Source organism: Pelecanus crispus, chromosome Z, assembly GCF_030463565.1.
Source record: "Pelecanus crispus isolate bPelCri1 chromosome Z, bPelCri1.pri, whole genome shotgun sequence".
In the NCBI taxonomy this organism is placed as follows: domain Eukaryota; kingdom Metazoa; phylum Chordata; class Aves; order Pelecaniformes; family Pelecanidae; genus Pelecanus; species Pelecanus crispus.
The window spans coordinates 81,491,127-81,515,992 of record NC_134676.1 but is presented as its reverse complement, the minus strand read 5'-3'; the positions used below and the strand labels follow the sequence as shown (position 1 = coordinate 81,515,992).

Below are 24,866 nucleotides of genomic sequence, written 5' to 3'. Positions count from 1 at the left end.
CTTCCAGAATTACTACTGCTGCAAGAACCAAGACATCTTGAGGAGATGGTGGAGCTGCTATGTTGATGCAGGATTTCTGAGTTGGCTATGTTAAAAACAGACCAACCCCTCTGGCTTTCATTTTGGTCACATAGGAGCTTTCCTTTAGTCCTTTTTCTTTTATTCCAGTATGAACTCATTTATAATCCACAAACTGCATGTATAATCCGTTCATTGTAATGTGATTTTTCTTCTGATCCGTAGTTCTTAAACTACATGGTTAGCAACCTTTTTTGCCACACTTTGGTAAAGAATTAAGTTGTTCCTTTAATATTAAATAACTTTAATTTTACATGTTTGTTGCAATATTCTTTCAAATTCAGAAACTCATTTTATCTAACAGTTTTCTGTAATGAATTAAGGCAAAATAATTGTGAATAGCAATTTGTAACTGTCCGTTTAACCAGTAATATTTATTCATCTATAAAATTATGTTCATATATAAAATTAACTTTAGTTGTGTAACTGTAAGGCCACTCATAGGAGCCTTAAACAGAAAACCACAATTGCATTGTCAAATAATAATTGTACATTGCTCCTACTGCCTTTCATCAGTCTGCCAGTCTTTTGCCATCCGAAACGCGTGTTCTCACTTTCACCAGAGCAATTACATGTTCTCAGCTGAGTGGAAGCATGGTATGTTAATGTGTACTGACATATAAGCTTAAATTTTGTAGTCTTTGGAAAATTTACTGTGAAATTTAGTAGGAACCTGTATCACAAGTCACCTATATATGCATTAAGTCCTTTTTTCATTACTAGACTTTTACCTTTAATGTTTCAAATGCGATGCTATGTTTTCATGTCTGCATAGTCAAATTTTATTGGTGTGATTTAGTTATTATAAGATTGATATAATTATCTTACTATATTAACACGTAAATTGTAATAGTTGCAGATAGTTGTCTGCACTAGGGTAAAAGTTAAACACAGGGGGATATGAAACTTCAAAGAAACCAGGATGGTAATGTGGAGGCTTAAATGATGCTTTCTTTGCTTTGCTGTTGTAACAACAGAAAGAATAATACACTTCTTAGTAAGTATAATAATAAATAAATATACCTCTGTGTCCTCTAAAGAAGTGGCTGTTGTTGGAGGAGAACAGTAGTTTAAAGTAGGAATTGTTCCTGTTGAGTTGATTTGGATGTACTGTTTTAGGTTACACAAAACAGAATGCAGTGCTCCTTTGAGCCGAGGAGATGTGAAACAGATGGTGTAGGAGAAATAAGGATGCACCTATTTGATTTACCTCATGTCTTTTCAAGATAAACTTGTTTTGTCAAGCCCCTAGTCTTACAAAACGTAGTACCTGCTCCTTACTGAAATACTTTTCCAATTTGAACTAATCAAAAGAGAAATGGTGGAAGGAGATCCAAGGAACTTGCTTGAAAATGAGCCTTAGAAACAGCTGTAGTGTGAACTTGTAGTCCATTTTATTCAATGCATATTACACTTCAGTGTAGTATGCTATAGGTTATAATAGCGCATGAATATTAGGCAGATTTTCAGAGTTGTTTGTGTTACATTGAATTGTTAGGCTAATGAAAAGGTCCATAGCTACTGTGAATTACTTTGAATTAAAGCTGTCAATGAGCTGGGTATGTTCTGACTGCATCTCTTGGATTATGGGTCCCCTGGGATAATTAAAGTGTAGGAACACCAAATTTTGTTGAGCTGAAATGGCTTCAGTTATCAAAATGCTCATCTCACTCAAGGTGATGGTACTCCTGGGTGCATGCAGTATGAAAACATGAGGAGTGCAGCTGACAGCAGGGAAGTTCACAGAAGCTTGCAGATAGTAAAGTGGCTGGGCAGTGTTGGGGACTTGTTTAGACTTGAGCACCTGAATTTTTTGAGTAATGCTTTAGATTCTTCAGTTTTCAGTTTGTCCGTTAAAATCCTTGTGCTTCAGATGATATTAAGCATTAATATAACCAGGAAAAAAAAAAAATTATTAATGCTTTCTGCTTGTATTCTCATGTCACACATTAGCTGAGAGGACATCATTCCTTTAAAAATAAGTTCGCAATCGATTGAATTTCTTTTTAATGCTTATATCCATATAACTTCTCTTTCTATGGAAACTCCACCTCCTTTTCTAATTTCAGAGGTGCTATTCTAAAGTCTGGAAGGGTTTACTGTTTTCTTCTAGCCATTCAGGGGTTGTAAGTTTGGGTTGGTTTTTTTTTTTTTAAACTCTAACGAAACATTTTCTGATCTGCTTTAATGATTTTTTTTTTTTTGGTAGTAGTGATGAGGTAAGTTTTATCCTAGTTAGTAATGGTAATCTCCCAGTTTCATGTAACTTGACTTTGTTCATGTGCTTTTAAGAGTATCCTGTTTTCTTCAATTTAAAGTCTAGTGGTGTGGGTTATATTCAGGAAAGTGAAGATCATCACGTTGGTATAGTTTCAGAGCTCCAGATGAAAATGCGCCTTTTACTCTAAGTGTGTTATCTCTTATGGTCTTTACATGTATCTCTGCAGTGAAAGATGATTCCTTAAAGATGTGTTAGTTCTAACCAACAATTTGGAAAACATAGTCTAATTTTATATTATACATATAAGACATACTTTTGTTTATACCATATTTCAAAGATGACTGAGTAGAACTGGGAAAGGGGAGCGGTGGTCGCTGGAAGAAAGACTTCCACACAAGGAGGAGGGGCGTAAGGCTTTCCCTAGTCTGGGAACTGGCTGAGGGAGAGTTTTGCAACGGATGTGTATCCAGTGTGCACAGAGGGTGGATGTGGATAGGGAGTAGTAAACTCACTACTATGTTATACAAGGAGGCACTGAATGACGTTAGTAGAGTACATTTAAGGACTTCTCAATTTGGGACACACATTGTGGAACTTGGTGCCACAAGATGCTATGGAGCTCAACAAATTTCAGACTGCTTTAGAAAGGGATTAGGCAAATTAATATAAATTTTGAAAAATCCTGGCTTGGGAAGGTGCAATCCCTGGCTCAGCTTATCCTCAAGTTGTTTAATGCTGGAAGCCAGGAAGGATTTAGTGGTGTGACGATCAACCTTTGGTTGCCTTATTCCTTCCATTTGTATAAGCAAGTAGCCACCTGTATGATAGGAGCAAACGAATCTGCGTGTTACTCTTTATGAAGCCCCTGTGTATCGCTGTCATGCTCCACAGCAGTGGCTAAACCCTGGAACACAGCTTTGAACCCTGGTGCTGTATTGCAATGTACTTAGCCTTGTCTGTCTCCCCAAAGAAAGCATGATGGATTATTTCCTTTCAGGATATACTGGATCTCTAAGATTGCTAGTAATACTACAATAATTTTTTTTTCTTATTTTCATAAGAAGGGTTTTGTTACGATCCGATTTGGATGAGAGGAGGGTCCCCTGGCGTTCCAACCGGCTTCAGACAAGTCTGGGGGGCTGGGGGCGGCTAGACCAACCTCTCATTTCAGGTTTGATCCCTTTGAGCGAGATTAAGACACAAACGAGGTCAGATGTTGTAAGTCCACCTGTTTATTAACCACTCAGAGAAGACAGAAAAACGTCGCTAGGGAAGGAGGGAAAACGAGAGGAAAATTAAGCAAGAGTTTGGGATAGGAAAGCGCAAACAGTCACCACCACAGATCTGCGGCGTGCCGGGGGTCCGTGCTTCTGGGGTCTTCGGTGGCGGATGTATCACACCAGGGTCTTTGGTTGCGAGCAATCACCCGGGGGTCTGGGGTGGGGGTGTTTTATAGGCTGCGTGCCTGAGGCAACAACTTCATGCTTGCACAGAACTCCCTCGCGTCCTGCTTGCCCAGGGCGACGGCACATGGCCCGCGTCTCCGAGCCCCGCTATGGCCGGGGTCTCACGCCCCGACGGCGTGCACACGCCCACAGCTGATGGTCTGCTCCCAGCGGGCTGCTACCACGGCCTCGCCGCCGTCCTTGTTGCATGCGAGCGGGTGACACCCCGCACACTTTCCTGCAAGGTCCTGCCAGCTTCATGTGGGCAAGCTTTGAGACAAATGTCCAGCCATTTTGTCCCTCACACTACCCCGTGGCTCAGAGGTTGCTTCTTCAGGGTCCATGGTTACGAAAAAGACTAGCTGTTTAGAAAAGGTCAGAGAAGAGCATCTAGACAATTTGCCCTACTGGTGGTGTGGATTGACGCACAGCACGAATTTGTTTGGCACCATCGGGTGAAGGGGCGGTTACAAATTGCATGTTAGTTACAATATGTTGAATCAATTGAATAATGCATGGAATTATACACGGCAAAAATAGTAACATTGATAAACCACATAACAGGTAGAACAAAAAACGTTTAGCCCACAGGCTGCCTGGGAGCCACGAGGACACATCTAGCTTCCAGCCTTCCCAGCTTTGGACAGGGATGTGGGCTAACTTCTGTATTTCGGGTGTGATCTGTTTCACAACTTTTCCACTGTCATCAATTTTTAAGCAACAGTTAGAATCATTAAGTTTGCCACAAACACCTCCTTCTTCAGCCAGTAGGTAATCGAGTACCATGCGATGTTGAAAAATTGCCGTACGCATTTGGGTAGCTTGGTCTGCTAATAGATCAAGAGTGTTGCCGTTTGGTTAGTGGTAATCTCTAACATGGCTTGCAAACGGATAATACGATTTATATTATAAATGGGTTCTCAAGCACCACTGATCAGCTCATTGGGGTTCTACATTGCAGGTCCATAATGTTGTATGATATGTTGAGGCGTCCAGTTGTCTTTACCCCACGATTGGCTGCTTCAGCTAGTTAAAGTGGTGTCAATAGATCATTTTTCCCAAATTAAATCATCATATACTTTAACACCTAAATGGTTACCATTTGTTTCTGGAAGTAGGAAAAACAGGGGGCAGATCACCCAAATGTAACATACTCCTGACCAGTTTACGGGTAGTGATTTGTATGCATGGTGTCCACAAATCCAAGTGTCCCTCTAGGGTGACAGAACCATTTGAGAAAGGGCCTCTCCAATGTTCCCTGCTTGGTGATTGGTCAAAGTACGGAGTGGGTTCCAAGAAGAGGATCACTATTGGCACAAGAATACAGTGTTTCCTCTGTAGTGTTCACACAAGCAGCTAATAAATCTCCACAGAGATGTTCCCAAGTTGTTTTCGGAAGAGTCTGTCCTAGTTTCGTCTGGGATAGAGTTAATTTTCTTCCTAGTAGCAGGCACAGTGCTGTGTTTTGGATTTAGGATGAGAAGAATGTTGATAGCACACTGATGTTTTTAGTTGTTGCTAAGTACTGCTTATGCTAGTCAAGGACTTTTCAGCTTCCCATGCTCTGCCAGGTACACAAGAAACTGGGAGGGGGCACAGCCAGAATAGTTGATCCAAACTGACCAAAGGGCTATTCCATACCATGTGATGTCATGCTCAGTATAGAAACTGGGTATCGGTCGGTGGGTGGTGAGCAATTGCATGGTGCATCACTTGCTTTGTATATTATTATTACTATTATTATTATATTGTTATTACTTTATTTTATTTCAATTATTAAACTGTTCTTATCTCAACCCAGGAGTGTTTCTCACTCTTACTCCTCCGATTCTCTCCCCCATCCCATCGGGGCAGGGGGAGTGAGCGAGCGGCTGCGTGGTGCTTAGTTGCTGGCTGGGGCTAAACCACGACAGAGTCCAATTTATTTGATAACAATATTTGCAGTTATAAGCTCCTGCTTCCTGCTCCCAAGTACAATTGTGGCCTACAAGATTACCCTGAGTTTTGTTAGGTGTAAGAGTCTAAAATCTGGGAAACCAACCCAAGTGTTCTGTGTCATTGTTTACCCAGGTGTAGTATGAAGTAGCCTGATCCACAGATATATTCTGATATACCCATTCGCAGGTACTATTTCCCACAAAGGGGCCATCTTTTTGCACTCTAGCTAAACAATATTTGCCCTTTTCTGGAAAGTGTATGTGCCAGGGTGGGTTGTTTGGGTTCTCCCAGGTTTTGTATTTCTTCATCTCACTAAAAATGCTCACCAGTCATTTCGGTGATACTGATGTGGCTACCCAAGGCCAGCTTGCCAGACCAAAGGGTCCTCCGCATACCCAAGAGCTTGTAAGATTAAACGATTCCGCCACTTGCTGACCTAACATTATAAACTCATTCTGCCAGAACGAATTGAAAAGGGGGGTACAGGAGGTTCTCCATCTATTAAAGGTGAGGATGGTGGCCAACCAAAGGGAAAACAAGGACCAAAACATTGTCAACAGCAGCAGAACAGATATGCTATTAATACTAACAAAACAATTAACAAGAATATTAAGCATATGATTAACAGCATTTTGTTCCTTTAGTTGCACTTCGCGGCGTTTACCTGAAAGAAAAATGAAAGATGCTCTTGGTTCATACGAACCAGTGTTAGACAAGGTTAGAAAGATGGAATAATCCATCTTGTATTGACTTTATGCTTTTTTCCATGAGCATCTTTTGCCTTCCAGGCATATTTATTTATCGGAATTTCTAGTACTAAAGGTACAGTCCCCACTGTGGGGAGTTCGACTGAAACTGGTTGACCAGGAAAATGGGGTGGATTTTTTTGATGACTAGGGCCACAGGGAGCTGGTACGATAGTTGGGGCTTTTGGACAAAATGCTGTGATTTTTGGGCATCCCTTGACTCCCCAACGGCTATTAACAGTGGTTACCGTGTCCCTTAGCTGTTCAGCCCATCCCAGTGTGTGGGGTTTGAGGAGACGCTTTAGCAAACCATTCATCCTTTCCACAATTCCATTTGCCTGCAGGTAATATGGAGTGTGGTATACCCATGAAATTGCTTCTTGAGCTGCCCAGTCCCCAACTGTTTTGGCAGTAAAGTGGGAGCCGTTATCCCATTGAATCGTTCGGGGTTTGAGAAAGATTCCAAACCACTTTTTTAATGTCTTTACCATATTTTCCCCTGTTGCTCTAGCAAGTGCTTCGCTTGGACCAGCCCTGACACTATCTCTACCCCAACCAACACATAGTGTTTTCCTTCCGATTTTTGGAAAGGACCAATATAGTCCACTGGCCAAGCTTCCCACAGCCCTTTTCCTTCCTTCAGGTGTAGGGGATCATCTTCCAGGGGATGTCTTTCTAAGCGAGTATGGCATCAGTCACAAGCAGATATACAAGTCTTACATTCTTCTCTAGTGACTGGCCAGCCCCAGGCGTGAGCCTCACAATAAAGATCTTTGGCCCCTGAATGTTTTCTTTTTACATGTAGCCATTCCAGCAATCGCTCCCAGTTTTCCGCTATCGGGGTGTTCTGCAGGGGAGCCAGTTCGGCTAGTTCGTGTGCTTCATTGTTCCACCGGCTCACGGGGGATGCTGTCCTGTTGGTGGGAGGCTATCCAGCCCACTGCAAATTGTCTTTGTTTAGCAGTGGCTAGGATATCCTGCCATTTTTTCTTTTGCCAGACAGGTATTCTATTGACTTCCCACCCATTTTGCTCCCCAAATGGAAGCTATTCAGTGCAACCTTTGAACACAGCATAGGAGTCAGTATAGATATAGACAGGAGAAGCAGATTGAGACTCATGTTGAAAAACACTCCACACAGTGATTAGTTCCCCTACTTGGGCACTACCTTCCCCCTCTGTGATGATTTGTTCCTCAGTGTCTATGCAGAGTGCTGCAGCTCGGTATCTCCAGGTTTTCCCTTCTCACTTCGAGGAAGCGTCTGTGAACCATACGTTTTGCAGGTGCTCAGAAAACAGGGGAGCTATTTGTATTATGGGAGGGAACTTGCTTTGCTTATGTCCTTATTTAGGCTTGCTTCCTCCTGAATAGTTAACATTTTTGCAGCTCCCTCAGATACCACAAAAATGTCACAATAATGCTCTATCTGAGCATACCGGTTTTGCACAGAGGCTCTCTGGGCCACTCTGTCAGGGGGCGGGGTTCCTGCCAAAACTGTTTTGATTACTTTAAATGGGCCTCTAAGCACTATTGGTTGTTGCCGAATAGTTTGCTTGGCTTCTCTCGGAGCTACACTGACTGCGACCAAACCTTTTTCCCAGATCATGTATCTTTTCTCGGCATCCTTGAAGCTACGGGAATAAAACCCAATAGGTCGAGTGGGTCCCTCGGGGCCTTTCTGCCATAAATGTATTGATAGTCCAGTTTTTGCAAATCCCCGTTTGATGTGGACAGGGTCTGAGGGGTGAATGGGACTGAGAGCCTGATGGGTAGTTGCCTCAAACACCAGTAGCTGCAAGGCCTCTTCATGAGTCTTGGTCCATTCCCACTGGGCCTCCTTTCATAACAAATCATATAGGGGCCTAGCAATAATTGAAAAGTCCAGAATGTGTTTCCTCCAAAACACAAGTAACCCTAGCGCATGTTGCAATTCCTTTTTCAATGCTGGCATTTTAATCTGGTCTAGTGAACAAAGAGTGGCCGGTGAGATACATTTTATTCTTCCCCTCCACCAAATCCCTAAGAATTTTACTTCGTGTGAGGGTGTTTGTATTTTCTCGGGAAGAATAGTTAGTCCCAAACTCTCTAGGTGGGAAATTATATTATTTTGAGTACTCTGAAACCCTTCTATCTCCTTCCCTCCGACAAGAATATCATCTATATGCTGGTAGACGCTAACCCCCTTGTCTACCTGAACCACCTCCAGCTCTCATGTCAGAGCATGATGTGCTAGCATCGGGGAGTGCTTGTATCCCTGTGGGAGTCGGGTAAGAGTGAATTGCTGCCCTTCCCAGGTAAAAGCAAAATGATCCTAGTCCTCAGGCTGCAGGGGAACCATAAAGAACATATCCTTCACATCTACCATGGCCATAATTGGGTGGGCTTGCTCCTGTGTAGTGGCTATAAGCTCAGCAATATTTGGTACTGCAGCTGTTAATGGGCCGGTATTTGCATTAAGCCTGCAGTAATCCACAGTTAACCTCCACTTGCCATTGGGTTTCTGTACTGGCCACACTGGGGAATTAAAGGGGGAGTGGGCTGGGATCACGATGCCCTGCCCCTTTAAATCCCCTAATACAGCTGTTATTCCCTCTCTAGCTCCTAATGGTATCAGGTACGGTTTGACATTAGTAATTTTTGAGGGAGGGAGAGGTGGTGCAGCTTGTAGCGGCCGGACCGCAAGTGCCTGGGAACGAAATGACCACCGCCTCCCGTTATTGTCAATCCACGTTCTCCCTTTCAATACGTCGAGTCCCAAGAGGTTAAGTGGGAAGTCTCCCACTACCATAGTTGTCTCAATTTTGGTTTCTTCCCCAGGCAAGTGCAGGCCAACTCTAGCCATTGCCTGTGGCTGAACCTTACCAAATGCATCTACTACAAATACTCTTTTCTTTGAAGGGAAAATCCCACAGCTAGTGGCATCTTTTGTTTTAATGGCCGAAATCTGTGCTCCAGTATCTATCGGAAAGGTGACCGGGACTTGTTTTGGCCCTACAATACCGGTGATAAATAAATCGCCCTGATCGTTTTCGGTGAGCCACCTAATGTATGTCCTACCTTCGCCCCCTCCCGCTCACCATCGGAGGGCGAAGGATCTAGTTTTCTGCTGAGTCTCAGGAGACATTTATTCCTAAGGCATCAATCCCAGAAAGTGCACTAGGGGTAATGGCACCTTTAAAGTCTGCTTCCCTATTTACAGGTTCATCAGGCCACCCCATCACCAGCCTCTCTAACTTGTCTGTTGGCAGCCCGTCCATTAGGTCACATGGGATCCCCTTTTGCCTGCCCTTTGCCCACAAGCTATTGCACTTGTTTGGAAATTTCCTCCCCCCAGATGGTTTTACAAGGGGCGGCTTTTTTGCATCACCAGAGCGTGGGACCATTTTAACTTCGGCCCACCTTAGATTTCTGGTGGTTGGAGGGCCAATGGGGCCATATTTGCACCCATAATTGATTAACTCTTGGGCTACTTCACCCCAAGTCCACACTTTCCTATCTGGGGGTCGGCGAGGCTGATTGGGAGCAAATCCCTCTAAAGCTGCCTGTATTTTTCCTTGTATTTAAATCCCAATTGGTTTTAAAGAGTCAGGGAGTCCCCTTATAAGGGGAGTTACTCGCTCGTGATCCACCGGCATCAGCACTGGGCATTCGTGCCTAGGTTCTAATTCCCGATTGTACATCATTTGTAGGCAAGCCGCTCTGCACGCTCTCCACCAATTGATCAACAGTTCCCATAATTGCAAGAGGATCCCCGCTTTCCAGGGGGTTCAACCCTCCTGCCCAATAAGCTGCTCGTTGGGTTAGAGACCAGGGGTCTCAGTGGTCTCCGGTAGTTAAGAATACTCCTGGCCCCCAATATCCTTCCGCCTCCCTTTCACTTAGCAAAATTTGATCCCCTCCTGATAGTGACACTCTCCACACATAGTCTCTCTCTCTGATTCCCTTGGGGTTCAGTCAAATCCTTTTTCAATTTTGCCAATTCAGTGGCAGTGTAGGGGATTTCTTTAGTTGTAACTTGGGGAAAATGGTCCTGCTCATCTTTGTAACTGTATTCGGTTTTAACGAAGGGTCTCGGCGAGGGTGGTTTTGATCTCTCTAATTTTTCTCTTGCTGCCTGCAGATCATTAATAGGGTAAATGGTTTGGGGGGGGTGCCTCCTCATGGACGGCATTCACAAGGAGTTGCTTGTTAAAAGCAGCTTGTAAAATTTTAACCTGGTCCTTTTCCTCTTCCAATTGTTTTTTTTAATTCGCCAACTTGTCCCTGCAGGGTTTGAACCAGGGTTTGGAGACATTCTATGGTCTGAGATTCAGTGGCATGATGGCGGTCTCCCGCTTCCACTGCCGCTGCTAGGCTGGCGCCGAGAACAACAGAAACGATGGCTTTCCCTTTTCCAGAGCGGACCGAGCGTCCTTTCACAGAGCAACCATTTGGTCTACGACACTCTGCAAATTGTGCCAATTGTTCTGTGCCCAGTCCATGCCGGGCACAGAAGGCCGGGCATTGTATTTGTCCAAAAAATCAAACAGAACTTCCTCGCCCTTAGGGGCAGTTACTTCATCACTCATATCTCAAATAAAAAGGGGCAGTTGTCCCAGGAAGGCAGCACTTAAGTTCTGAACACTTCACACTGTCCCACCCCCTATTCTTTCCTGGGAGGTCTCACTTAGACAAGGCAAAACAAGAACGAGCGGACAACATGACGTTCTCACTTTGAGGGATCCTGTCTGTGACGCCAGTTAAAAGATGTTACGATCCGATTTGGATGAGAGGAGGGTCCCCTGGCGTTCCAACCGGCTTCAGACAAGTCTGGGGGGCTGGGGGCGGCTAGACCGACCTCTCATTTCAGGTTTGATCCCTTTGAGCGAGATTAAGACACAAACGAGGTCAGATGTTGTAAGTCCACCTGTTTATTAACCACTCAGAGAAGACAGAAAAACGTCGCTAGGGAAGGAGGGAAAACGAGAGGAAAATTAAGCAAGAGTTTGGGATAGGAAAGCGCAAACAGTCACCACCACAGATCTGCGGCATGCCGGGGGTCCGTGCTTCTGGGGTCTTCGGTGGCGGATGTATCACACCAGGGTCTTTGGTTGCGAGCAATCACCCGGGGGTCTGGGGTGGGGGTGTTTTATAGGCTGCGTGCCTGAGGCAACAACTTCATGCTTGCACAGAACTCCCTCGCGTCCTGCTTGCCCAGGGCGACGGCACATGGCCCGCGTCTCCGAGCCCCCCTATGGCCGGGGTCTCACGCCCCGACGGCGTGCACACGCCCACAGCCGATGGTCTGCTCCCAGCGGGCTGCTACCACGGCCTCGCCGCCGTCCTTGTTGCATGCGAGCGGGTGACACCCCGCACACTTTCCTGCAAGGTCCTGCCAGCTTCATGTGGGCAAGCTTTGAGACAAATGTCCAGCCATTTTGTCCCTCACAGGTATGAATTGAAACAAGTCTATAGTATTTCTACACATACCCTTTTAGATGAGAAAACGATCTTAAAATTGCCTTTGCTTGATGGCTAGTAGGATGGATCTCTCAAGGATCTAGGTTAGTCCAGCCTGTGTGACGTACTTGCAGAGCACCCTGTTGTGCTCAGCCCAAAAAGGCCTAATGCTTTTTTGGGAAATTTGGTTTTTATTCTTTTTCCTATCAAGTATCTTCTGAGATAGGTTACTGCTTGTTGCTATTTCCAGTGAACGTTCAATAAATTTAACACTGCCAAGTCTGTCCTTTTTCTACTTACTTTCAGTCCAAAAGACTTGTAGCACGCCTGTCTTTCAGCATCTGGTCTAGACCTCAATTAAAAGGTCTCCGTTTGGCTTGGATTTTCTTCAGGGTATGTGTATGGCACGATGGACCTATTCTGCTCTGTAGCTGTAACCATATCTCTAACCTTCTGAGGCTGCGGGAACTTGATAGAACACCCTGTAGCTCCCCGAAGAGAGAGAATCAGGGGGCTGAAGTAAATACTGGCCACTGGATCTTGCCCTAATACATGCTCAGGATGCAGCATGTAGAAGCCATTTAAACCCATACCACAGTGGTATATTAGAGCCTTGCAAGATAAAGCTAGGAATCATTGACCTACCTGGTTGTTTCTCAAGATTTTAAGTTGAATTAATGCTTTTAGCTAGATAGATAAAAATATTTGCATTTGGCAAAAAAGTGGTCTGCACTTGTCTTAACTTCGAAATGCCATTATATATTGAAAAAGTTTTTGTCATATCCATGTGTGTATTATCTGTTTATTTATTTATTTATTTTTACAGAAAATATAACGGTCATATTGAAACCAAACCCCTAACCATTCCAAAAGACATTGATCTTCATCTGGAAACAAAATCTGTGACTGAAAGGGACACCATTGGTAAGAATAAGTGAATGCAGATGATAATACATTATTTCAAACATATCCTGCTTCTTTCTATCAAGTGTTTATTTTTGGTGATACCTTTTTTTATAGACAATGAATAAACAGAAGTACAACTGATAATAAAGGTAAATGAGGAGGCAAGAATTAGGGCTATGTCTCTCACCTTCGTTGTTCTGTGGGTGACATCTTAATAGCAGTGTTACGGAAAAGGATGAGTAGGTAAAATCCAGCATAAAGTACATCTATTGTTGTATCAGGCATCCATAGTAATGTGAGACAACACCAAAAGGATCATGTCATATTCTATATGAAATACAGACAACGCCGAAAGGATCACTTCATAGCCTATTTGAAACAGAGATCATAGCTTTGTACAAGAAAATGACAGTTGGCAGATGTTGAAACAGGTACTTTCTGCTCATCTAAAATAGGAAATGTGCTGTAGCATTGAAACCTAGACCTTTCAACCACACACCTGAAACATTGAGGTAAAATGCTTAGAAACCAAAAGTGACAGTACAGAAATAAGCAGCATTAAGTGTTTTGTAAGTTGCTATCTTTTTAAATGGTAATTTTTGATTCCTTAATCATAACCAGTCATTCTGTTACAGAAAACTCCATATGGATATGTATGTATGTGTGATACGTATTTTCTTCCTAGCTACAATTTTATATGCATACATTCTATGCAAAAATACAGAAAGAAAGTAAGCATGGTCCTATGCAGGAGATTTCTCAGCTTAAATTATTGGAGACAGTGTAGAAAATACCTTCAGCAGAAATGCAGAGTTTTTTGAAGCTGGCACATAAGTAAAGAAAGCATTCACAAGTTTCACAAGTTTCAGTTAGTGTTATTTGCTTGAAATTATAGTGTTTAACTGTATCCCTGAGTATTTATAGGTACCGATACAGTGTAGGGTTTAACTGTCTTTAAAAAGTTATGTGTACAAACTTTAGTTGAATCTAATCAGATAGTTATTTCAAAATAAGTTTAGGACTTGCAAATACCTGGGTTTGGACAATTTCATGTGTTTGACATCAAGTAGCTTGTAGCCAACAAATGCTCGGTAATATATTGTGACTTTTTAACTGTGTAGATGTAGGAAAGGTGTTTGGGAGGGACAGGCTGTGCTTCATTGTCACAAATTGTTCTTTGCAGTTCCCAGCACCTGTGGGAACTCTTTTTTTGTAAATCACCCAGCCTGCATGCAACACAGTATGATCCCCAGAATTTTTAGAGTGGAGTTTAAACAGTGATTTATTGCTGTATAGGAGATATTAACAAAATCTGGAAGGACAAACCATCAGTGTCTTAGATGTTGGTCTTTTTTAAAGAAAAAAAGGAAGTGATTATATGTAGTATTTTAAATGATTGCCAATGAGCTTTTAATCTTTAACAGAGAGTCAAAAAAACTTACCTGGAATTGCACCTAGACTCAACTGAAGAACCATTTTCTGTCATGACGTTGAGATCTAACTTAAGTATGCGTTTTGAATGTAGTATGTTAATATGTAAAAGCTGAGGTGATAAAACAGTAAAATCTTGTAGCCTTACAAATTTGAGTAGTAATCAAGTATTGAGTAACAGAAGTGAACAGTGAGTTCAACTCGTTCAGTAGAAAAAATGTGGCTCTTTTGCTGTTGTTGCTCCTTACTTGGATGATCTGGTTGTATCTAGACCTCAGTTAATTGAAAACATTTTTTAATTGTCACTCCATTCTATATATGTTAGTAGCTGCCTTAAAATATCACACCTTTAACATTTGAAAACTTGTATTTTTCAGCACTGCATTATTTTCCGGAATATCAGTGGTTGGTGGATTTCACTGTTGCAGCTACAGTTGTGTATGTGGTGACAGAAGCCTACTACAGTATTGTGAAGCCCTCACAAGAAATGAATATCAGTGTAGTGTGGTGCCTGCTTGTCTTGGCTTTTGCAGTGTATCCTTTTCTGTTTTCTTAAATCACTCTACCTGTTCCAACTAGTTTACATCATTCTGCAATTCATATAAAGCTCTGTATTGTTGATTGGCAGGATATACAAATATTTAGCATTTGGAAAAGGGTGCGTGTAAGCTAGTGCCATTGTTGGGTGATGTATGTGCTGTACATGCTCTTTGTACATGCTGGTATCAATAGCTTGTTAACATTAATACCAGACCATTTATGGAAAAAGTAGATGTATGTGAATATATAGTTAGTGCTCATCTGTAGTATGCAGTGGTTCTAAACTAATTTAGTTTTGCCTAGTTTGGCAATCAGAAGTAGATTTCTGTACAGAAAGTATTACAGCTTCTGGAGAATTGTGCAATTTACTGCACACCTTTTGTTTTCAGTATGTTTAATCTGATACTTCCTGAACAAAATAGTACAGTAATGTGTGTACTAATTTATTGCAAAGATACATGCATGAATTCTTAATTTTAAAATACATTCCAGACACTCTTATGAAGTTTACAGAAAACAAAATAAGTAGACAGTTGTAGGAGCCGAGGTGGTACGTTTTCAAAGCTCTGTGAAAAGCTGAACTCCCCTCTGAAACTGAGGGGGAAAAAAAAGTGGAGTATTTAGGAAACAGGCAATATCAAACCATAAAAAGAATCATAGAATCATAGAATGCTTTGGGTTGGAAGGGACCTTTAGAGGTCATCTAGCCCAACCCCCCTGCAGTGAGCAGGGACAGCTTTAACCACATCAGGTTGCTCAGAGCCCCGTCCAACCTGACCTGGGATATTGCCAGGGATGGGGCCTCCACTGCCTCTCTGGGCAACCCGTGCCAGTGCTTCACCATCTTCATTGTAAAAAATTTCTTTCTTATGTCTAGTCTAAATCTGTTCTTCTTCAGTTTAAATCCATTATTCCTTGTCCTGTTACATCAGCCTTGCTAAAAAGATTGCCCCCATCTTTCCTGTAGGCCCCCTTTAAGTATTGGAAGGTTGCAATAAGGCCTCCTCGCAGCCTTCTCTTCTCCAGGCTGAACAACCCCAACTCTCTCAGCCTGGCCTCGTAGGAGAGGTGTTCCAGGCCTCGGATCATTTTGGTGGCCCTCCTCTGGACCCGCTCCAACAAGTCCATAGAATCATAGAATGCTTTGGGTTGGAAGGGACCTTGAGAGATCATCTAGCCCAACCCCCCTGCAGTGAGCAGGGCTACGTCCTTCTTGTGCCGAGGGCCCCAGGGCTGGACGCAGTACTCCAGATGAGGTCTCACCAGAGCAGAGTAGAGGGGCAGAATCCCCTCCCTCGACCTGCTGGCCACACTTCTTTGGATGCAGCCCAGGATTCAGTTGGCTTTCTGGGCTGCAAGTGCACATTGTTGACTCACGTCCAGCTTTTCATCCACCAGTGCCCCCAAGTCCTTCTTGGCAGGGCTGCTCTCAATCCCTTCATCCCCCAGCCTGTATTGTTACTGGGGATTGCTCCATCCCAGGTGGAGGACCTTGCACTTGGCCTTGTTGAACCTCATGAGGTTCACACAGGCCCACCTCTCCAGCTTGTCCAGGTCCCTTTGGATGACATCTCGTCCTTGTGGTGTGTCAACCGCACCACTGAGCTTGGTGTCATCTGCAAACTTGCTGAGGGTGCACTCGATCCCACTGTCTGTGTCATTGATGAAGATGTTGAACAGCACTGGTCCCAGTACGGACCCCTGAGGGACTCCACTTGTCACCAGTCTCCATGTGGGCATTGAGCCATTGACCATGACCCTCTGGATGCGACCATCCAGCCAATTCCTTATCCACCGAACAGTCCACCCATCAAATGCATATCTCCCCAATCTAGAGAGAAGGATGTTGTGGGGGACTGTGTTGAAGGCTTTACAGAAGTCCAAGTAGATGACATCCATTGCTTTTCCCTTGTCCACTGATGCAGTCACTCCTTCATAGAAAGCCACTAGGTTGGTCAGGCAGGACTTGCCCTTGGTGAAGCTGTGCTGGCTGTCTCGAATCACCTCGTTGTCCTCCACGTGCTTGTTCCATGATCTTCCCAGGCACAGAGGTGAGGCTGACAGGTGGGTAGTTCCCAGGGTTCTCCTTTCTTCCCTTTTTAAGAAGCAGCTGTTACGTTTGTTTTTGCTGAAGAAGGCAATATCAGACATGGTAATTAACTGCTTTCCACATATGAATTCACATGTACACTTAGGGAGGAAAGTTGCCTTTTGAAGATGTGATAAGTGGCAAAGCAGTTGAATTGAGTAAGGGCCTGCAAGAGTAGGTTATGGAAAGGTGAGTTAGGAAATTAATTTCTGCAACTCTTCTGCTCCCTCAACAACTGACAACCAGATAGAGTGCTAAGTTAGTGTCTGTATAGCACTTGAATATTCAAAATTGATTCCTCTGTATAGATGCCTATTCTTCAACAGAGATACTTACTGTGTTGTGGGTTTTTTTTGTTTGTTGGGTTGTTTTTTTTTTTTTTTTCTCTGTTAGCAATTGCTGGTGGTGTTATGTAAAACCCTTGAACTCGAATGTTTGGCTAACAGTTCTGGATATGCTTAACACTTGTCTGTACTTGATAATTATTAAAATGTGTGCCGCTTTTACAATAAGGACAGGAGTGCTTTTTCTGAGTAGCCTGAAGTATAAACGATATCCAGAATTTTCCTTGCAGTGAGTAAGAACTTTCTATGAGAGGGATTCGACTGACATTATGAAAAAAGAAAAAAAGACTGGCAGCTTGCTTCCATACCAGGTATTTCTCCTTTGACTTGTCAGCCGGCAAATCCACAGTCCAAAAGGCGGTTTTTCTAGTCTACTAGGTAGTGACGGGAAAGTTGCTGTCTGGCTCTTGTGCACCTTATAATGATACTATAGCTATATTATAGCTAGTACATAGCTGTTATTGCACAGCCTTTGTTTCATTTTTTTGGTGAAGTCAGGAATTCTAGTTTAATCTTGGCAGAGGGAAGGAGAGGGAGGCAGCTACTGCTTAAGAAACCAGAAACGAAAGCCAACACCTTTGACTCCCATTTTAAGCATGAGGGGGAGGTTAATAGAACTAATGGAAAATGCGTCAAATACTAAAGCCACAGTGCGCTCTTAAATTTATTGGTGGCAATGCCTCATTTGCTTCATCTTTCAAATCTCAGATGTAGCCAACTTAAATAATACTACAGTGATTGCATCTCCAGGTGAAACAGAGTTGTGAATTATATATTGTAGGAAAATCCACTGCAATAATTCTTTCTTACAGTGGTATTTGAATACAATCCTGATCACTGCCCTTCATTTGGCCATCATTTCAGGGCAAAAACAAATGCAGAAATTAAAAAAGATTAAGATGCCTGGCAGTGCAAGCTTTCTGCCTCAGTAGTGTGAACACGCAAGTGGCTCTTAGGGCCTTTTTTTGATTGTTTCTTTCTCACCTGCCATTTTTATATGAATTGAGCCTAAACCAACATTTCCAGTTTTATCCTAATCTGGCTGAAGCACTTGAGATCTAATTGCACATTTAGACATGGAGGAGATTGAAAAAGATCTAGTATTCCCTGCATGTTAGAAGCACATGAGCTGTATTTTCTCGCTAGCCTTCCTACATGACTGAAAGGGAAGTAAGATCAGATAGAATAGTATTAAAAGCAAAAGATTGTGTGCTAAAAGCTAAGTTGTATTTAACAAGCTGTGAACAGTTAATTGCATGCATTCTTGTACTGAGGCATGTATTGTCTAAGAGAACAATATTGTTTTGAGTTTTTAGTAATAGGCAGTATACTTTAGAGAGACAATTCTTAAGGACACCTATCAGTTTGTTGGGGTGAGAGAAAGGTTAGAGGAGTTCAGCTTTAAAATTCATATGGCACTTCTAAAAACATACGCAAATTTGGGAAAGCCTAGAGAAGAATGGTCTGATACATAGGACCAAGCCTTCATGAATAAATACATTCTGGGAAATAAGAAACCTGTATACAAGTGTAACCTTGTATAAGTATAATTACTGATCCAGTACTAGGTAGCTGAACAGTCATTTATTAATTATACAAAGGGAACATGGTCAGAACTAGTTTTCTGCCACTTGGTACAACTTCTCCTTTTTTTTCGGTGCATTAAATGGGCTTTGTTTGTATTGGAGGCTTCTGAACAGAGTAGGCGATTGTGTAGAAATCCTTGTGAAGTTGCTGCTTCCTAATACTGAACAGGGCTTTGGTTAATTAACTCTATGGTTCCTGGACTGATGGGGTGAAGTAGTGTGATCCTGTGGAGTCTGAGGGGTTAGTGGCAGTGCAGAAGGCTGCAGTACCAGGAAGCACAGTCTAAACTTTATATTAGAGCTAACATCTCCATAAATACATTAACATAACCTATTTTGGGCATTACAGCTTTTTGGGTGAAGGAGGATGGTGCAAAGGGTGATATATAGAGATATTGGTAACAATCCTTGTGATCACTGGAACCTAGGTGGGTGAAAAGAGATTTCAGAAGAAAACTGGTTCATTCATGTGTTGTGACATTGAGCTTCTGGGATGATGAAAATACTTCAAAACTTACATAAGTATTTGCTAATTCAGTATGTCAAGACCAGAAGTGATTCATCATAATTTAAGTGTTAGAAAAATTTGGTTGCCTCCATATTTTCAGTTGAAAGCAGTCAATGTGATATGTCAAGAATTAATTCTAGAACAATTTTGTGTTTTGGTGACAGGTGTTTCTTCTGTTTCATGGCTGTGTGTTAACAGGTCATAGGTTGTACTAAGGATTTGTCTGACAGAATGACCAAAAAAAGCTTAGAGAAATTGCAAGTGACGACTGGAATTGTTTTCAGCTGTGTCTTCCAGAAATGGTTGTTTTGATTCAGTGCAATAACCTGCTATTAGCATTTTTTAATGTTCATAGGGCAGATATTCAGAAAAATTCCAGAAACAAATCTAGTCTATACATCTGTGTTTTATCAGAAATTTAGTCTAAAAGGAGTAGTACATTAAACTTAGTATTTGAGTTCCAGTGTCAGAGTATGTTGGCGTTACCCTGATGGTAGTTGTGCTAGGCACAACTAGGCTAGCTTTAAACATGTTTCATGTGCTGAAATGTTTGTGCAGTTGCATTAGTAGGTACCTCAGTGAAAGATGCCACATTCCCCTGCCAGACTGGGTAGATGCACAAGTAGCAGCTCATGCTTAGCTTACCCACTGTAAGGCTAGGGCAGGAAGGTCTGGGTCTCTCCCTGGTTCTGCTGGACTGCAGTGTGAACAGTGCCAGCCTCACAGTTGGTAGTGTGCATAGATAGTTCCAGGGTAGGGAACTCTCTTATTTTTAGCAGAACAGAAAAAGAAATTTTAAATGGCTAGATAGTTTCAGGAAGACTCAAAGATGTTTCTTGGAGGCAGTGTTGAGCAGGTGGTACAGCAGGTCTTCTAAGTGTTTCGTATTCTTGAAAGGCTGCAGATTAACGTGTTGGCTGATCACTTTTCATGCTGATAGCCTGCAGTCACTGACAGTTTCCAGTACCTGAAGAGGAGTAACAAAAGATCTTGCAAAACAAAGATGTTGAGGTTTTTTTAAGACAAACTATTGGTCATGACCTGCTGATTGTGAATTTTGGCTTAAAAATGAGTTTTGCAGTGTTTCTTGCAAAAGTAATGTTAATGTTTGTGAAAACTCATTGTGGTGTAGGCCACAATGCTTGAATTATTGCTCTTTTAATTATTATTCTTTATTTACAGTTTGTTGCAGATCATAACTATTCAGTTTGATTTCTATTATTTTGAAATTTAGAAAAGGGGCTTCTGTCAGAACAAGTATTCAAAATTACCAAACTGAATTATTGATCACCATTTTAAATGTAGCAGTTGAAGCCAGCTTACTTGCAAAGGATTGGGTTTGTAAAATAACAAAATGCTTTATTGGCAGGAGGAAGAATGTGCACGAGGGTAGAATAAGATGGACGACACTGGGAGGTGATCCATCTTAATAGTAGCGTGTGCCTAATTTAAATTATTATACTTACATAGCTGTTCAAAATTCATCACTGAGAACAACTGAATAAGTCAGGTTACTTAACTGTTTGTCTATAAACCTTTAAACAGTGTTGTACACAATCGTTTCTGTTGCAAAGGCAAGGTATTCAGGCAAATTAATGTGGTATAGCAGAAGTAAGCTATTTCTCAGCTGGGAAGCTGTCCATTATCGGAAAAGGTTTAAGTAACCTGATTTCATTGGTAGGCTAGTAAATTTCACTGACTACTTGTGGAAAACATCGGTGGCAGAGCAAAGGAAAGCAACAGTCTTCTTAACTTGACTGAAGGTTGATCTAGGGAAAGTCAGTCATCAAATACCTTAAAATGACCTCTAAGCCTTAAACTATAATTTTTTCTACATACTTGCAATTAGAAAAAATAGAGGTGTTTATTTGGCTTTCAATTGTGAATCCAAAAGTTTTGTATATTTTAATAGAAACAGAAGATGGATCTTTCTCTCTTCAACCATGTGCATAAATACCAGTGGACTATATCATTAAAAAATTCCATAATTGCAGCAATATACAATATAAAACTTTTTTTGCAAAAGTGTATACGATAAATTCTACAGGCATATCACCTTTTGTGATGAAAAAGAAAGTAATAAAAGGGAAGGTTGGGTGGGGGATCTGTTAACTTAGCACTGTATACTCCCAAATTATTTTTTCAGTAGGTCCTGAAACACTGGTCAAGCAGCAAAAGGAAGTGATGAAGCAAGCAATAATGCTTCAGTTTTCTCCATTCCCCAAATAGGTAGCAGTGGTGATTATTCAACTAACAGAGGGTTTCAGTCACATATAATTTGCATAATCATTAATTTATATATTGGGTTATGAATGTGTACTATAATTTAAATTTACTGTCAGTATGCTTTCTTTTTCCTGGTTGCATTTTCCACATCCTTTAGGCACAATCCGTAGTTGAAAACATGAAGTATCTAGGGGGTTATAAATCTCTTTATAGGTTAGTACTATTGATCACAAACTGTTAACGAAGTCCTTTGTAAAACTTCAAGATTTGAAATACATGTGTTTTCAATTTGTGATTGGTGTCTGTAGCTGTAAAAAGGCACTTGGTTTTAGAATGTATTGTTAGAGAAACAGAGCTTTCCAGAACGCAGTCTACATGACCTATTATGTACCTTTTTTTAGGATGAGGAAAGTCTTCCATTAGATACATCAGTTCTTTCTCTGAAGTATGAAGGGAGCATAAGTTGATTACCGTGAACTTAGAGTTATTAGGTGCTGTGCTTAGGCCACTTTGTTGTGTGCAAACGAATACCTCCCTGCATATACATGAAATACAGCAATGTGTATGTTAAATATGTGCTGCCTAATGATGTGTGATATTGCATAATCATGTAGTTTCTTGAGAGCGATGACTGTTCAAATGTTTTACTGAATAGCTACTCTAAAATATGTTTTCATGTAACCTACATCTTAAAATACTTTCAGTATTAAAAAAGTGCAAATGTGAATGCATATGTTATTGCATAGTGGGGAAAAAAAAAGATGCAGTTTACACTTTAAAATCTTTTTCTCCTTTTTCTCTTTGTTTTTTCAGAGCAGGCAATGTCTGGAGTGATTTCCAAGTACTTCATTTAAACATGGACTGGATATTGCCTGCCATTTGGAAAAAAAAAATCAGTTTTAGTGGGCTGCAGTTTATAGTAATAGAAGTTCACAATATATGATGAAAAATTTATCCTAATCTACTTTTAGCTTTGGAGCTAATTATGTTTAGAAATGTGTTAAAAAGGAGAATACTTAATAATCATTTTAAAACCAGCTTGATAACAGAGCAGGTGATATCTTAGATGTTTGTATTTGTGGCACTGAGGTTACATGAAAGGGCTTAATATATTCATACCAGACTATATAGGGTTTTTTAGGGTTGGGTTTTTTTTTCCAAGGAGAGCATGGGATAGATTTTTCTTCCCTAGATAGTACTAAACATGCTGTTCTCTTACCCTCTTTGATAGCTGAGAAATCTCAAACACATGCATGTGAAAATAGAGAAGTATTTCATTTTTTTTTGTATGTTTTCTGTGTAGTAAACAGTCATGTAATAATCTTAAACAACATGTCATTTGTCACAGTTTCTTGTAAGGCAGGTCTACACTCCCTGTGAGTAGAAATTCTCATAGTTGAGAAATTTTATGCCATTACTGGTAGAAGTGCTTGTTGGAACATCCTGTTCTTGCTGTTTGTATGTATACCTTCGGGCTCTGCATCCAGGAAGAACACGTATAGCTCCTCTGTGGTTAAAAATGTGTTTATTCACTTCCCTGCCATCACAGTTACTGCATTCACAAAGTAATATTTTGGATTTTGTAATTAAGATATATTAAATCTGGAGTTATGTAGTTTGATAGAATATTTTTCATTTAGCTCCATATTTTGCATTGAAGATACAGTTGTCTTATTTTTTGTTTGATGTAACTTCTGATTATGTAATTATTTACATTTAAACTGTGGTTTAGTTCTCCTAGGTTGATTAGTGAATATTGCTGCAATTATCTATAAGTAAGCCTAAATAAAAACTATACTCCAGAGTAGTGTGTTCCTGGCTACCTGTTATGTGATTGTTATGCTTTATGGTATTCTGTAATTTTAGCCTGAAATTGGCTGGACACATATTACTTTTTTAAACAAACTGCACATCATGGAACAGCCCTAGTGTAGATGACCAAAATACAGCTTTATAATTCTTAAATATAGTTATTTTATGAACTTAATTTTCCTTGACCTTTTTCTTGTGTAGTAAGGTACTGTTTTCGTTGACTACCCATTATTTCAAAGTGGAGGATGGAGGTGAAAGATCAGTCTGTGTCACCTTTGGTTTTTTCTTCTTTGTGAAAGCAATGGCAATTCTCATTGTGACAGAAAACTATCTAGAGTTTGGACTGGAATCAGGTAACTCCTTTCTTTAGTGTTTGCAACAGCTCTAGTGACTGCATGACCTGAAAAATTTATTTCCAGTCTTTTAGGTGGTTTTGAGAATATCTGTGTTAAAATGAACTCTGTCATACGCTTCTAAGAAATTTTGCTTTGGAATGCGGATTCTAAAGGATATCCTGTATATTTCCCCTGCTTTCTTTTAAATATTTGCCTAGGTTGTTTGTTTTCTTAGTTATATTTGCCTTCCAGTTTTACATTTAACCCATTTTGCCTTTCATAGTAAAGTGAAGCTCCTTTGGGGAGCGGCGGGGGGGGTGGGGGGTGGGGGGTGGAGAAATACTTAACGTTTGTAAAAAATAATGTTAATTTTATTCGTGTTCCTGAAGCGTACAGATATCAGAGATGTTAATAATCAAGTTGTATTGCCTTATGACATACTAATTAGCACATGATTAGATTTAGGAAAATTTGTTTAAAAGATGTCCTGTTACCTAGCATTTTATTTCAAAAAGGGATTCTGTATTTGTACTATAATAAAATACATATAATATATGTGTCTCTGCAGGATTCTCAAATTTCTCAGAAAGTGCTATGCAGTTTCTTGAAAAGCAGGGTTTGGAATCCCAGTAAGTTTCTGGAAATACATTTGTCTGTTTTATGTGTGCATTTATAACTGAACCACTTGGATTTTCTTAGCAAGCATTTGTCTTGCATGTTTTGCTCTTGTACATGCTTACAATCTCTATAAGAATGCAAAGAAGTGGGTTAATGAAAATAGTTCATCAATACTCACAAGTAACTTACGTTGCATTTGTGTTTTCTCTTTTTAATTTGGAGATGGTTTCTACCCTGACATTTTGGTTGTAGTTCATAAAATACAGTTCAAAATTATAAACATTTTTTTCATAGTAATTCCCTTCAGCTTTGCAAGGATTGCTTAAAACAGGTGATAGATGTTTTTTGCCATTCCTGTGGTATGCTAGAGGATGAGTGTGCAAAAGCCTACAGATGGAGCTTGTGATAAACTTGGCATTACGAGTAAATTCTGGTGTTCGGTCTTGTTTTCAGGTTGTAATAGTGTTTTCCTATTATGCAAAAACATCTGCTTGCTACAGGACATCCAAGTTTTGTATAGACTGTCAAAGGAACATGCCATAGCTTGTGATGTTACATAAATATACAATTGCTGTCGTAAACTGCCTTTGTACATTGTAAAATG

The 24,866-nt window shown here is 41.0% G+C and overlaps 1 protein-coding gene and 1 pseudogene across 1 annotated transcript in view; one reads left to right on the top strand and one right to left on the bottom strand.

The window, feature by feature from the left end:
• TMEM161B (transmembrane protein 161B) overlaps positions 1–24,866 on the top strand; it is a 43,529-nt gene that overhangs the window by 6,996 nt on the left and 11,667 nt on the right. The window contains exons 3-6 of the mRNA XM_075725809.1: positions 12,694–12,791; positions 14,582–14,738; positions 23,511–23,662; positions 24,213–24,273. Coding sequence (XP_075581924.1) covers positions 12,694–12,791; positions 14,582–14,738; positions 23,511–23,662; positions 24,213–24,273 — 468 coding nt within the window. The remainder of the gene's footprint in view (positions 1–12,693; positions 12,792–14,581; positions 14,739–23,510; positions 23,663–24,212; positions 24,274–24,866) is intronic.
• On the bottom strand, positions 9,542–10,996 carry LOC142596637 (uncharacterized; annotated as a pseudogene).